Source organism: Peromyscus eremicus, chromosome 15 (assembly GCF_949786415.1).
Source record: "Peromyscus eremicus chromosome 15, PerEre_H2_v1, whole genome shotgun sequence".
Classification (NCBI taxonomy): domain Eukaryota; kingdom Metazoa; phylum Chordata; class Mammalia; order Rodentia; family Cricetidae; genus Peromyscus; species Peromyscus eremicus.
Genome location: NC_081431.1, coordinates 81,472,131 through 81,488,773, shown reverse-complemented (window position 1 = coordinate 81,488,773; position 16,643 = coordinate 81,472,131). Strand labels below are relative to the sequence as shown.

The 16,643-nt window shown below is 39.8% G+C and overlaps 1 protein-coding gene across 3 annotated transcripts in view; it reads right to left on the bottom strand.

The window, feature by feature from the left end:
- The window catches only part of LOC131925151 (contactin-associated protein like 5-1-like), an 898,625-nt gene that overhangs the window by 458,712 nt on the left and 423,270 nt on the right, over positions 1-16,643 (bottom strand). For 2 of the 3 annotated variants that reach the window (XM_059280429.1, XM_059280430.1), the window contains exon 7: positions 1,294-1,434. In XM_059280429.1, the coding sequence (XP_059136412.1) occupies positions 1,294-1,434 (141 nt within the window). Of the gene's footprint in view, positions 1-1,290; positions 1,435-16,643 lie in introns of all 3 variants that reach the window. The other variant, XM_059280428.1, reaches the window with a different exon arrangement.

The window sequence follows — 16,643 nt, the reverse complement described above, 5'->3', positions numbered from 1 at the left end:
ATCAGCCCCCAAAAGATATGCATATGAGCAGCAATAAATGGACTCAGCAGCTTGTATTTGTGTGTGTGTGTGTGTGTGTGTGTGTGTGTGTGTGTGTGTGTGTGTTTAATAATAAAGAAAAAGAGGCCGTAAATTTGAAAGGGAGTGCAGGGAGATGTAAGAGCAATTGAATTGAAAAGAGGAAAGAAAATTCAAGAATAAGTTTTTAAAGACCCCTCGTAAAACTCAAGGTGTGTAAGGAAAATAGACTTTAGTAAATTAGTGAAGACTTTATCCACTGTGATTACAAGTGATCCACAAGGAACCTCTAAGACACCAACATTGCAGTATCATTTAAAATGCCCTGCTTAATATAACTAACAAGTACACACACAATGTCCTAGCTACATAATTCAATGGGATCCATGCCTTCATTACATTTCTTAGAAATTTTAAAATAAAATCCATATTAGCCTGCATAGATTTCAAATCTCCCATGCAGCCAAAAAACCAGTATTCTCTGCATGTCTATACTTGACTTTACCAATGAACTGATTTTCAGTGCCTCTTTCTCAGCTGGCTCTTTTCCAATATAAAGTCAGATAATAGGACAATGACTGTTTTATTTCATTTTTAATTTTTTGAGGCAGGACCTCATGTAGCAAACTCACCTCAGAGTTGCTATATAATGGAGGATGACTTGAAATTCTGATCTACCTGCTTTCACCTCCCAAATTCTGGGATTATGGGTGTGCACTACCATGCCAATTGTAGTTTGGGTATGAAATATTCTCCATAATCTCAGGTTTGAACACTTAGTATCTAGAAGGTGGGTCTGTTTACGAAGGTTTTGGAACCTTAAGGAGGTGGGACCTTGCTGTAGGTTGGTCACTGGTAGAACGCCTGAGGTTTTAAACCCAGCCACAGTTCCTGTTCACTCTCTGTCTTAAGTGCTGATGAGACGTCACTAGCCAGTCTCCCACTTTTATTGCCGTGTTTTCTCTGCAATGACGAAAGCCACTGTCTCACGCTATGAACCAGAAAAAAAGCCTTCCTACGCTAAACTGTTTCTTGTTAGGCCATAGTTAGAAAATAACCAAAACACCTGTTTTTATGTGGACACAGGGATGGAACTCAGGGTTTTAAAGCATGCTAGACACACACTCTACCAACTGAACTACATACCCAGCCTTGGCTGATGAAAATTCTAAGCATGTAAGATAAACACAGTGTGAAGAGGTACAGGGGTAGAGCACCAAAGCAAGACTTAGCCAAGTCCACAAAGCACCAGGTGACAGAGAGTGGACTTACCACAGAGTAGATTTGGTGTTTGCGTCTTTTGGCCAAGTCGATGATGTTCACTCCATTGTAGTAGAGGTTTTCAATACAGCCATGGAAGTTTTTCTTTAAAAACGTCCCCGGTTTGCTTGGCACTGGAATTCCTCCAAAACTGAGCTTCATCGTGGAAAAAATAAAAATCAACTCTTAGTTACAAGCTCTGAAGAAGCAGGAATGTAAGAAGTGAGTACATTCTTCAGGTTTAATTGTATGTGTAAGCCAAGCAGCTTTAGTAATTGCAGACACCACTTGATTACTCTTTTTAAAGAATACTGATTAGCCCACATAAAAATATCTGTAATTGCTTGCCTCTTACAGGCTTACTTTACAAAAGCATTTTTATTTCTACCTCAAAACTTTCTAATACTAAATAAAACAGTAATTTACAAAGGAAAAAAGAGAGAAAATAAAAAAAATCAACATCTTCATGTTTATCTGGAGCACAGCAGCAGAGAGGACACAGCCATAAAAAGATTAAGGAAGCAGACAGACCCTTGTTCACCTACAGGGATTCCTAGTTCTAAAATTCACAGTAACCAAAGAGCTTGTATGCATAGGGTTGTTCCACAATTGTTATCTATAAATATAAAAGATAGAAATAATGCAAAATGTCCTATGGATTTGAGAAGCAAAAAATAAGCAGCATTCTGGAACTGTTAGCATGACAATTATTAAATATTTATGGTAAAATGGAAAATAAATGCAATTTTAATCGTGAAGTATAAGAATTACTATTGGTTGTGAAGTAACTATAGGATGTTACCTTTCTTTACTATGTATATTTTCAGCAAATTAACACAAATAATTTATGATGGAGCTAGTAAAGAACAAAATATCTGTTGGGACTACTGCTCCTACTGTGCAAGTCAAGAGAATAGTGACTGTCCTCTCATTTGCCTCACCATCATAGCCAGCAACCAGGCTTTCTCCACCGCTTTGAAAAGCCACATTCCCTAGGATCTCCTCACCCTTGCATCTCCTTTCTCTCTGTCCACTGTCTTCTCCCTCCTCTGTCTCCTCTTTTCTCACTTTCTCTTTCCTCTGTCTCCTCTCTCACCTCCCCATCTTCTCTCCTCCTCTCTCTTAAGTGTACAATGTTAGAGGAGGACATGTTCTCCCGACCAGGGCATCTTCTCTCATGTTCTTCCATCATTCATCATATAATATACCTGTAATAGATGTACATTTTTTAAAAGTTATGTACACTTTTAAATGTTTCCTACTATGAGGGGGCTGTATCTGTTTATTACTTTTCCTTTTGCTTTACTTTCTAAATGTTATTATGATGCTTTCATCTACTTTTAAACTTGAAGTGCTTATTTTTCTCTAGCCAGATATTTGTGTATGTTTTCTAGGTAATTTCTTTGAATTTGAGATGTACAATCATAGGACAGGCACAAAATACTTTATTCCTCACATTTACTTTCTGTACTTTTATTTTACTTCGATTTTCTGGTCAAAATTTTCTAAGACCTAGCAAAAACATTTTAAAGAATTTTGAACAATAATATATGGAACTTTCTGGAAACAAAGCATGCAAACAACAATAACCTTCTATTTTCCAGTTACACAAAGTAGTGATCCTGACTCCTACATCAAGAAAATATTTCCCCACTCCTTCTGTATATTGGTTATTAATTTTCTTCTTTATTGACATATTTTAAATAACTATGAAATGTAATTTTATTTTTTGTCTTTTCAAAAATGAATATTATAGCATGTAAGAAGCATTATGTTTGTTCTACCACTAAGCTGAATTGCAGTACAGAGTCCTAAGTTCAGAGATCCACTGTGAACATACAGAAGCACTCTGTAGTTCATTTGCCTGAAAATGAACATATACACACTGTCGGTAGCAAGTCAATTTAAGTTTCAATATCTTTGTTCAAGTCTAGATCTGTCTAATATGAATTAAGGAATTTATTGATTTCATGAAAATACTTTATAAATCTTGAAAACAATAAAAAAATTACCCATGGAAAATGTTGATAACTTATTTACAAAGATATGATAGGTTTACTGCAGCATCTAAGTACTTTCAATGTGAGCACTTTGCAGTTTTAATAGGGACATTTTTTAATTTGTGAACTTTGCAAGAATTAAATTGACAATGTAAAGGTATTATAAGACACTTCTATTTTTATAAATTTGAGCAGTAATGGTAAGTTTATTCTCATCATTTTTTGTTAACCACCTTTCATTTTTCGAAGAATCCCCTTAATCCTCTGCTTCACACAGAAAATATTGGCTGTGCAATAGTTCTTGAAAAGGCTGAAGGAGAATAAAAGAGCATTGTATTTTCAATAACAAGATTCTTGCCCAAAACATTCAGGGTAGAAACAGTATAGAAGGAAAATATGCAGAACACTGAATATAACAAAACTGGAATCTCATGTTTCACAGAGGGGAGAACAATCTGAAGGGGGTAAAGTGGGAGGGGGTTTGGGGGTTTCCTTCCTGATCCTCTCTAGAGTACCTCAGGAGGAAGAAAGCACTAGTCATGGTTAATATTGATGGTCAACTGAACAGAATGAAAATACAATCCCTGAAGAGCAAGTCCTTGAGCATTTCTGAGAGATGGTTTCTAGACTGGTTTAATTAAGGTAGTTCCATTCAATGGTGGGGTCTTGAACTGAATACAGAGGGGGAAGGCAAGTTGTACATAACCCTTGACTTTCTCTGCTTCTTGACTCTGGATGCAGGATGACCAGTTGCCTCAGGCCCAGCTGTCATGCCTTCTCGGCATGGTGGACAGTACCCCCAAACTGTGAGCCAAAATAAGCCCATTCTTCCTTAAGTTATGTCCGTCTGGGTATTCTGCCCTACCAATATGTGAAGTAGCCAAGGAAGCACTTACACTCTAGTTTTATATCCATTATGTTGCAAGGCTGTTAGAGTTGCCTGGGACTCAGAATGGCCCCAGAGCAAAACAGCTGCATGGGTGGGACATAATGTGGAAGGCCTTAGAACTGCTTGGTTGTGACTTAGTCACTCTTGTAAGGCTGCCAAAGACACAAGAACAGGAAGAGAGGTTTAATGCACTGAAGCTCTCAGAAAATGCACAAATGGCAGGTGAGTGGTTGGGAGGTGGGAAGTTGGGAGATCACATGAGACACATCTCACCAGCTGCATCACAGCATCGCAAACATCACATACAGAAGCAACAAAAAATGGCACATGATTTTCATGGACCCTAAATAGCTGAAGCTACTGGGTGACATTTCCAGGTGGAACAAAAAAATCACATGTCTGTGGTGATGATGCAAGACACCATGACAGCCACCCAGCTGGTTAACAGCTCATAATAAAGAAATGAGGAACTCGCCGGGTGGTAGTGGCGCACACCTTTAATCCCAGCACTTGGGAGGCAGAGGCAGGTGGATCTTTGTGAGTTCAAGGCCAGCCTGGTCTACAGAGCGAGAACCAGGAAAGGCACAAAGCTACACAGAGAAACCCTGTCTCGAAAAACCAAAAAAAAAAAAAAAAAAAAAAAAAAAAAGAAATGAGGAACTCTTTGTAACATGAATCTTAAAAGGTCTTATTAATAAAAATCAGACCCAGGAGCCAGGTATTGGGGTGAACGCTGAAAGATCAGAGAAGCAGAACAAGACACAGCTAACCTCACCTCACCAGTTCCTTAGCTGATCTTGTTTCCTCAAACTGGAGGCCTCTGTGTCCTCATCCAAATGGATTTCAGCTGAACTGCTGCTAAAAGCCTAAAAGCTTAATAAACTTAGTTCCTGGCCCTCACGCCTTATATACCTTTCTGCTTCCTGCCATCACTTCCTGGGATTAAAGTCGTGTGTCACCATGCCTGGCTGTTTCCCATGTGGCTTTGAACTCACAGAAATCTGCATGAATCTCTGCCTCTGGAATGCTAGGATTAAACGTGTGTGCGCCACCATTTTCTGGCCTCTATGTCTATCTAGTGGCTGTTCTGTTCTCTGACCAGATAAGTTTATTAGGGTGCACAATATATTGGGGGACACAATATCACCACCACTCTTTATTGTAGGTAGCTTTAAGAAAGCACTCACAAGTAATTAGTCAGTGTCTTAGCTTCAGCTGCCAAATTGACATAGACTAGCATTATCCATGGGAGTCTTAACTAAGGGACTGCTGGGATCAGATTGGCCCATGGCTATGTTTAACAGAGATTGTCTTGGTTGCTTATTTGTGTGGGAGGGCCCACTGTCGGTAGTACTATGCATAAGCAGTAGGTATTGTCTAGATAAGAAAGCTAGCTGAATGGAAGCCAGAGAGAGTCAAGTTCCTGTTCAAGTTCCAGATTGAGTTCATGCCCTGACCCCCTCAATGATGGATTGTGAGCTGGAAGTGTAAGCCAACCCGAGTTGCTTTGTCAGAGTGTTTTATCACAGCAGCAGAATGAATGTGGGACAGTCACCACAGTTACATTTATCCCTCAACAATACTGACTTATCATTGCACTTGCTAGCATGCTCCTATGTTCACAGGGGAAGAGATTGAATCTGGCTAAGAAGAGAATATCAAAATTGTACTGAGGAACACTTGACCATGAATATACATTTCATACTTGATTTATATTTTTAGCTTTTTTTTTGTATTAGCAGAAAATATTTAAATTTATTTAGAAAAATATGCAAAAAAATCCCTCCTGAGAATGGATGGGGTCCCAGGGGAGAAATGCCATTGATTTTTTGATTTTCCCATAGAGAATTTTATATAATATTGGTACTACGAATTGGAGACTTAGTTCATTTTCAAGTAGTCAGGGTGGAAATCTCTGCTTCATGTGTTGATAACTTTCCATCAGACACAGCATTAATTTCTCTAAATGTTTCCCAAGACCATATATGCTGCCTTAATAAAGAAATATGAGTTCTGCATTAGTAATCACAATCTCAGGTCATTTATATTTGATTTTTATATGATTTATGAAGGATTTGATAGTAAAAGTTAAAGTTTTGCTTGGAATTATCTCTCTGGCCAAGTCACACTTGTGTATGATTTACGACGATAAATTATGGAAGCTATCATTTGCAAAGATTGAAATTGATGTCTGGTAAACTGTTCTACTGACTTGTTCAGATAAACGTGACAGAAGCTCATGTTCCCACTTCGGGTTTTCTCCTTGACTCTGTGAACTGAAGTTCTTAGGAAAAGGTCACAGCTGTGCCAGCCACTCTACAAGGCTGACTTTTAACTTCTTCGATTGTGCGGAGTGGGAACCTTTCAGGTCTGGTCTCTCGTTAGGCCCCCTCCCCCCCAGGAGCTATCAATAGTTCACTGTGTCTGACCTAACATCCTAGCGATCAGGTAAAGTCCCCATTGGAATGTACAAACAGACTGCTAGCTTCCAGCACGCAAAAGTCTAAGGATGTCATCAGAAAACATTCAAGGTTTATGGCAGGGATTTCTCACTTTCCTGTACCTGAATGTGTTTTAAAATTAGCTTGATTTAAGACAGTTTTATCTTAAATTTTACTTTCAAAAAACTTTTCATGATGTTTTCTATATCAATTTAATGAATTTATCTTTGAAATATAAATTAAATTGTCTTCAAAGGCTTATCTTATTCGTTTTTGTATGTGTATGTGTTCACGTATATGCACATGTGTGTACAGATGGACATGTATGTGAGACCAATGTTCAACATTGTGTGGCTTCCTCAGTCAACCTCCACCATACTTTTCAAGACAGGGGCCCTCACTGGATCCTTGCTTACTAATTCGGTGAGACTGGGTAGCCAAAGAGCCCCCAAGATCTTCTCATTTACATCTTCCCAGTGTTGGAGCACAAGCTTATGCCCCTGTGGCCAGCTGACTTTTCCCACAGGGTAGGGAGATGAAATTCAAGTCTTTTTATTTGTGCAGCACACACTCTATCTACTGAGGTACCTCTCCAGCATCCTCGATTCTGAGTGTGTCATTCAAGCATAGTAGATCAAAACAACACTTGATGGCTTGGATCAAAGAGTATGATGAGCAATTTCCTTCTCACTCTGCTCCTGCCTTGTGCTTTTTGACAATTTTCTTGTCCGTTCACTTGCTTCTCCTCTTGAACTGCACAATGAGCCTTTCTTTGATCTTAGGCTCTGATGAAACCAGGTAGAGTACACATTCCACTCACAGCTGGTCTTGGACAATATCCTCTCCCCAGGAATCTGATGGGATTTCTGATGTCGCAGACAGGCTGCAGCTGGAAAAATTGCCAGAAAAAGCCTTCTTTGACGTTAAAAGCTCCCAAACCTGCCTCTTTTTTCCTTTCTTATTACCCTCCTTTTGTCTCAGACCAGCCCTCTCTTTTTCTGATCTTTGGTGCTACTTTGATAACAACAAGTTCCTCTCTCCGTTACTAAATTTTTCTCTAATTCAGTTTAAATGCATATTCTTGTCTTTGCTCTGGCAGCCAACTTTGTGATGGACCATCTCCAACAATGGTTGTGAGCTATTGTCTTCTTTTCCAGTCTCCTCTGAAATGTAACAAAGCTGGGTGTCACTGAGCCACATAGAAATGTCATGGCTATCAGAAGGGGCAGCCCTTCTTTGGAATGCAACCAGAGTTGATGAATTGTGGAAATACAGTATGGACTCTTGTAAGCCACCCTCTGACCTCCTCAGATGAACTATAAAAAGCACACATCCACAGACAATAAATAATAAAAGTGTAGTAGAAATATTTTAGCATATTGATTTGAATCTAAATGTGTGTGTGTGTATGCACGCACATGCATGCATGTATGTGAGAAAGATGGACTTTGAGTGTTGTTCTTCAGGCTCTGCCCACTATATTTTTTTGAAATAACACTTCTCCTCAGGACTTGATGTTCACTAATTTGACTAGACTGCCTGGCAAGTGAGCACCAGAAATGCATCTTTGTCTCCCCAGCACTGAGATTGTAAGGGCTTGCCAGCACACCAAGCCTTCTCTCCACATCAGTGTGTTGGTTAGTTTATTTATGTTAGTTTTTGTCCACTTGACACAAACTGAGTCATCTAAGAAGAGGGATCCCAAGTTTAGAAAATACCTCCATCAGATTGGCCTGTATGGAGCACTTGTGGGCATTTTCTTAATTAATGATTGACTTGGGAGGGCCCAGCCCACTGTGGAAAGGGCCACCTGTGGGTTACAGAAGCATGGGGCTGAGCAAGTCATGGAAAACAAGCCAGTAAGCTTGAGCTTCTGACTTTATTCCCTCAGTGATGGACTGCTAACCTGGAAGAATGAGATGAAATAAACCCTTTCCTCCTCAATGGCTTTTGATCATGGTATTTATCACAGCAATAGAAAGCAAACTAGAACAGTGTTCTGAGGACAGAACTCTTGTCCTCATTTTGACAAGGCAAGTGCTTTTACAGCTGAGCCATCTCTCCAACCACTGGGTCACTTGGAACTTCAGTAGAGACAGCCCAACCTCAGTGTCTGGAATTCAGTCATGATTGATGAGTTTTTGTCATTAGAAATGAAGTCAGAAATCTCATTTTTCTGGTGAAATCTGTGTTTTCATTTTATTTATTTATTTATTTATTTATTTATTTATTTATTTATTTATTTATTTATCTGTCTATCTATCTATCTATCTATCTATTTATTTATTTATTTATCTATCTATCTATCTACTTATTTATTTATTTTTGGTTTTTCAAGACAGGGTTTCTCTGTGTAGCTTTGCACCTTCCCTGGAACTCACTCTGTAGCCCAAACTGGCCTTGAACTCACAGAGATCCACCTGCCTCTGCGCTGGGATTAAAGGCGTGTACCACCACCACCTGACAAAATCTGTGTTTTTAAAGCAATGATTTGAATGCACATGCCTGCAACCTCTACTCTGCTCTCATGGAGTCTAGCCCCCTCAACTGTGAGCCCCAAATAAACTCATTCTTCTTTAAGTTGCTCTGGTCATGGTGTCTTATCATAGCAATAGAAAGTAATTAATACAGACAGGGTCTCTCCTCTAACCTGGAGCTTGCCAGTTCAGCAAGATTGGTAGACCAGTGAACCCCAGGGATCCACCTGCCTCTGCCACAACAACACTGAGATTATAAATATGTACCACAGCACCCAACAGTTTTGAAGTCCAATCCTCATGTTGAATGACAAGCACCTTAATGACAGAGCCATCTCCTCAGCTCAGTCCTATTATTAAGGAAACTTGAAGTTCCATAGCCCCAGTCTTTATCAGTCCATCAGCCTACCCTAGCAATATGCCACACCACCCTGACAACAAACAGATCCGTGATCTTTAAAACCTGCTACAGCCCTTGAAAACAGGCGGTAAAGCAGAGAGTAACAGATGCTGCCAGTGGGTTCTTAGTAGTACAAACTGACCACTCCAGGTTTCCCACGGGCAGCACACTGTTCCGTGTGATAGGCTCTTGCATTTGAGGCTGGATCCAGACCATTATTTGTACTAACATTGTTTTCATCCAGACTAGAGGATGAGTAATGCCTGTGACTCCTCAAGCTAAAGGAGTAACTGGGGATCTTTCACAGACTCACAAATACCAGGGAACAAACCAGCCAAACTGGCCTAACAGAAATTTTATGGATTTTTTCTCTTAACTAGGTTCTTTGGCCAACTGGTCAAATTGTGTACATTTTATTCTTCTAGAAAATACCTGGGTGAAAATACGCACTTCAATGTTCTCCATATGTTGAGACAGCAAGTGCTCCCGCTGGGGCCAAGAATTTATCTGTGAATACACAGACCACGTCCTGCTTCAAAGGAGCAGTGTTCATAGGCCAGGTGAGATGACCACAAGTGTGTTATTACTCTTTTCCACCATGACTTTCCCAACACTTCCAAGTTGCTTGACTTAAAAGTGTCATGCCACCATCAAAATCAACAGTTTCTGAGGCTAAGAGGGAGCTGTCCACAGCACGAACAGATCCAGGAACGGTGCAGTGTGACTTTGAAGGTAATCTGCTCATGCTAAGAGAGTTGAGCACATCTTATCGAGTAAATCCTTTGCTTGATTTGCAACTCTTCAAATATTTAGATTACAGCATGTGGCTCTCCATTTGTATTCTTGCCCCAGGCTCCATGTATGTCTGAGAGAGCCTGGGTAATTTTCTATTATTTTATTGATGACTATAGTAATTCAGCTGGTCTCCAAATGTCTGATTAGCCACCTCAACTAGAAGTGGAAGGCTAATTAAGCCATGCTATCAACATTCCAGCAGAAACTTGGATAAAACAAGAAAATATGTTATCGGTTGCTTCTGTGAATGCTAATAAAAACAAGGAATCCAGGCTTGGTGGCTCAGTGCTGTGATCTCACTTAGGGAGATCTGGAAGATCACAGGCAGCTCTAACACAGAAAGCCCTCCAAGCCAGCCTGAGTACTTTAGAGAATAAAAACAAACTTAAAATATATTGATGAAATACCTGGGGCAGACTAGTGGAGAGGTTTTTTTTTTTTTTTTTTTTTTTTTTTTTTTTTTTTTTTTTTTTTTTTTTTTTTTTGCCTAACATGCATGAGGCCCTCGATTCAACCTCCAGCACTGGAAGAACAACAAAGGGGAGGAAGGATGGTCTTCCTTGGTGCGGTACCAATAGTTAAAGACTTTCTGTCATATTTGATGCCTTTTGTTTACTTTCAATACATATCAAGATGTGTCTTGTGTATGTGCATATTCGTGTGTGCTTGTGCGTCCCTGTGCATGTGTGTGCACATTTATAAGGAGGCCCGAGCATCACACTGGATGTTTTTCTCTTGCTCTCCTCCGGGATTATTTATTTATTTATTTCTTACACATTTATTTATTATTTAGATAGCTAGTTAGTGTATGGGAGATATACACATGCCAAGGAACACATGTGGAATCCGGAAACAACTGAGAGAGTTGGTTCTTGCCTTATGCCATGGGACTGAACGCAGGTCATCAGGCTTGGCAGCAAGTGCCTTTACCTCCTGAGCCTGGTGCGATACCAGCCATCCAACTCATTTAAAAGTAATTGGTGATAGACTCACTGAAACCTTGAGCTCACCTATTAAGCTAGAAAGCCTTTCAAGCAAGCTCTATGGATCTTCCTGTCTCTGCCTTTCCGGTGCTGGGGTTATATGCATATATACAGGCCCTATGAGGTAAGTTTTTATAGCAATTCACAATTATACAATTTGAGGAAATATAAAATCAGCAAAATCAAAAATCACAATTTTGAATTGAAAATTAAAATTAAATTAAAAATTAAAAGGAAAAATGCTGTAGGATGTTCTGTATGTTAAATGTGTTGCTCTGATTGGTTAATAAATAAAACACTGATTGGCCAGTAGCCAGACTGGAAGTATAGGTGGGACAAGGAGAGAAGAGAATTCTGGGAAGTGGAAGGCTGAGGTAGAGAGACACTGCCAGCCGCTGCCATGAAAAGCAAGATGTAAGGTACGGGTAAGCCACGAGCCACATGGCAACTTATAGATTAATAGAGATGGGTTAATTTACGATATAAGAACTAGATAACAAGAAGCCTGCTGTGGCCATACAGTTTGTAAGCAATATAAGTCTCTGTGTGTTTACTCGGTTGGGTCTGAGTGGCTGCAGGACTGGTGGGTGAGAGAGATTTGTCCTGACCGTGGGCCAGGCAGGACCAGGAAAACTCTAGCTACAGAAAAAGAATGACATAAGAGAATATAAATCTTTCCCAGAAAGTGTTCAGACCTGATTCTACTATCCATATTCTTATGTCCAAGGCTATTTCTCTGTCCCCATAGACAGGAACCATGTCCTGTGGTGAATCTCTGGACATCATGTGTCTGTGACTCTGTGGTTACGGGGACAGAGGGCTGAAGATGCTTTCCTCTCTCTATGTCCTGGAGCTTCCTATGAGACACATCATGGATTATAGCCCCTGCAGGGTTTAATGTTTGTAATTTGAATGTGAAACATCCTCAGAGGTGCATGTTTCTAGGTGATTCTGCTGTTCACAAAAGTTCTGAAGGAGATGGAGCCTTGCTAAGGGAAGTACCTTCACTTAAGGTGGGCTTTGAGGTTTCCTAGGCTGGACCTACTCTGTTTGCTCCCAGCTTCTACACTGATTCAGTGGCAGCCAGTCTCATACTCCTGCTGCTGTGCCTTGTCCCCAGTGATGGATGGTGTCCCTCTGCAACTCTAAGCCAAAATACACCCTTTCTCCCTTAAGTCTCTTCAGAGTATTTCAGCACAGCGCCAGAAAGAGAAATGAACACTAGAATGCAAATGTTATATATCTTGAGGGTTTTTCTTCTTTCTTTCCTTACATTTCTTTTGCATCTTCTCATTTTCCAGTTTCTTACTTCATTTTCATGAGATTCCCTGTATTCTCCATGTAGTCCTTTAGGCTAGCCTTGCAACTTAGTTTCCAAAGAAGAAAAACACCAAAAGCAATTATACTGCATATTGTCTTGGAAACCATTTCCCTGGGAATCTGAGGTTATTTTAATCATAGATGAACAGTCTTGCAGTGTCCCGCCAGCCCTGTAATCAAGTCTGTGTGAAGAGGGAAGTGTTCAGTAGGTAGTGCCAAGCAATAGCAAGGAAGGAAGCAAGGGCAGTCCCTTAGCATGTGGAAGGTATCGTCATCTTCCCATGGGGGCTGGAGGTAGCTCAGCTGGTAGAGTGTTTGCCTAGCCCACATGAGGTCCTGGATTCCATTTTGAGAACTGTGAAAATGGTGTATGGTGGAGCACACCTATAATCCCAGCACTTGGAGGATAAAGATGGGAAGACTGGAAAATCAAGGTAGTCTTCAACCAGATAGTGGGTTCAAGGCCAGCAGCTTTGGCTACCTGAGACACTCTCTCAAAAGATGCAAAGAAAGAAAATCTTACCAGTAGAGGAGTAGGATTAGTGTTAGTTTAATACTATGTTAATTCACACAAAGAAATTAATTCATTTATTTAAGAAATATGCCAAGTAAGATCAGAGAATTGCAATTTATAGAAACAAATTAAGAAGAATCAGAAAAATCTCAAACCTTATGATGAATTTAAATTCCAGGGCATGTATTCAGTTAGTTAGTTAGTTAGTTAGTTAGTTAGTTAATCAGTTAGTTAGTTAGTTAGTTAGTTAGTTAATTAGATCTTAGTTAGTTATATACATATAATCTACCCTATCTAAATAATAAATAAATGCATTAAAATAAGTAAATAATCTAGGCAGAGAGCAAGATAAAAACATCCAGTGTGGAGCTCTGGCCACCACATATATGTGCACACACATGAATTGGAGACTCACATGTACACAGGAATACACACACACACACATATGTATATACACACACACACATTGTAGAATATTATTTTAACTAGGCAAAGATGTGTTACATTTGTTTATGCTGCAGGACACTACTTTAACTGTGTAAAGGTGTGTTAGTTTTGTTTATGCTGCATTTGTTTAACTATGAAAAGATGTGTTGCATTTGTTTCACCTTGCCTGCCTAAGGCATCTGATTGGTCTAATAAAGAGCTGAATGGTCAATAGCTGGGCAGAGACAGGATCGGTGGGGCTGGCAGGGAGAGAATAAATAGGAGACATTCAGGCTCCAGAGAAATAGGAAGAATGAGAGAAGAAGAAGAGAACAAGGGACACATCCAGGGCAAGAACCCGGTCAGACAACAGACACAGAGAAGCAGTGAAAGGAAGATACATAGAAGTAATAAAGGTAATAAGCCCTGAGGCCAAAGGAAGATAAAGAGAAAAAAGTTAATTTACATTAAAAGAGCTAGCTAGAAATATGCCTAAGCTAGGCCGTGCATTTAAAACTAATAATAAATCTCTATGTCATGATTGGGGAGCTGGTTGGTGGTCTAAAAGGAAAAACCATATATATATATATATATATATATATATACATATTTATATACATACACACATATATATGTACTTGATATCAATGCTGATATTTTATATATTGAGACAGAGTCTCTATATATAGCTGTGGCTATCCTGGAACTTACTGTGTAGATCAAGCTGGCCTCAAACTCATAGAGATCTGTCTGCCTCTACCTCTCAGAGCTGGTGTTAAAGGTAGGCATCACCATGCCCAGCATGGGGTGGAACACAGCTGTAGTCAGGCAGGGACAGGACTGGAGCAGTAGCTGAGAGCTTATACTTTATTCTATAAGAACTAGGTAGAGAGAGAGAGCTAATTGGAAATGGGTTTGGCTTTTTGAAATCTCAAAGCACTTCCTCCAACAAAGCAACATCTCCTAATCCTTCCCAAACAGTTCTATTAACTGGGGACCAAGTATGCCAATATGAGCCTATGGTGGCCTGTTTGATTCAAAGCAAAACATATTCTAAAAGAAGGGTCAGTAGGTACCACATTTTTAGGCCACTAGTCTAACATTTTGGTAAAGTTTGTAAAAGAAGATAGAGTTGCATAATATAATTATCCCTGACATAAACTATAATAGAGGAGAGCTGAAAAATATCCTGGTGTGCTCTGACAGTGGGTTCCAGGAAGTCATTTCAGCATCCTTCCAACTGTAGGAGTCCACATCTCATGTGTATACAGAACTCAAGGCAGAGCCTGGAGTGTGGTTTCTACTTAACAGAATGCACTGTGATGAAGCCCATCCTCCCTATGGATAGCAATGTTCAGCAGTGCTCCTCCTAACAGCTGCAGTGGTTTTGCTTCTGAGTAGCTGAAATTTCGAATTCTTATCTTTTGGTTTTATACCAGCTTGTGGGTGGGAAACAATTGAATAGAACATTGCTCTCCACCCAGAAGGTTCTTTCTTCTCACTACCTTCTTTGAGGTAAATCTTCAAGGCTAGAGACTTCTAATACATAACTCTTGTCTTCCAGTACAGCTCAATCCTCAATTTGTCTTCTTTTATGATATCTAGAGCAACCTGTCTGCACATTCTGGCAAGTTTGAGGTTCCTAAAGCAGCAATTGCTCGAGAGAAATATTTCCATGAGATTTTCTCCTAAGGAGTGTTTTTCACAGGCAAGGCATACTGAAAGGAAGGGTTTCCAACTTCATAAACTAAGGGACATCAATGAGTTTCATTTCCCTAAAAACTAACATTCATTTCCACATCATGCAGCTGTGACCTTATTGAGATCATATACCAGCAAACAGGCTTGCAAGTCAATGGTGAATTAGGTAATAGTACAGATTTTAGAACAATCAACTTGGACGTTAAAGTATTTGGAAAGAATGGTGAGACTGAACAATGACTTTATGGTTTTCTTTTTGTCAATATTCTTTCAAGTTCATTAGAGACACTTCAGTGCTTTGAGGTACATCTAAGTTACTGTATTCTCTTTGTTTCTTCAATCAATTAAACAAGTTGACATAGGAAACTGATGGGTACTCCGAGATTTTCAGTTTTCAGCAACTCAAAAATACCTACCTGGTGTCTTGCATTTTGAGTCAAAGGATGTCAATGTGTCTTTTGAAGTCACTGAATGACAATTATTATCTATAATATACTGAGTAGAAGTTTGGATCAAAGGAAAAGACCTAGCTTAAGGCTCATGATAATGATTGGAAAAAGGATAAAGTCTGCTCCTGATTGTTCCATTCTTTCTTTATATCTCACCTTTTTATCCGTATCCCACCAGAGTCTTAAATTGTGTTCTAAGGTTTCCTAGTTAGGGTCCAGCAATCCTTTCTAGTTTAGTTTCTTTTCCTGATAAAATATCCTGATGAAGCCACTTAAGGAAGGAAGGGCTTCACTCTGCTCAATGTTCAAGGTTACAATCCACCATGGCAGGAATGAAGCTTGAGGGAGCTAGTCACATGCTCTCCACTGTCAAGAAACTGAGAGCAACAAGGGCTTGTGCTAGGTGCACTTTCTTCTTTTTAATTCCACACAGGATCTCATCTTAGGAATGGTGTCATCCACAGCAGGTGGGTTCCCAGATCGGTTAACCTAATCAAAATAATCCCTCTGTTCTGGCCGGTTTTATGTCAATTTGGCATAAGCTAAAGTCCTTTGGGAAAGAGGAGCCTTAATTGAGAACATTTCCCTACATGACTGGCTTCTGGAGAAGCCTGTGGGGCATTTTTTTAATTGATGATTGATGTGGGAAATCCCACCTCACAGTGGGTGGTACCATTTGTAGGATTTTGGTTCTGGTCCTGACATATGTAAACAGTGGGCTAAGCAAGCCATGAGGGGTAAGCCAGTAAGAAGCACTCCTCCACAGTCTCTGAATCAGTCCCTGCCACCAGGTTCCTGCCGTGAGTTCTTATACCGACTTCCTGGATGATGGACAGATACTTGGAAGTGTAAGCTGAAATAAACCATTTTCTCAAAGAAAAGCTTTTGGTCATGGTGTTTTATCACAGTGATAGAAACCCTGACTAGAAACACCTTACAAATATGTAACCTAACCTAGATAATCCCCCAG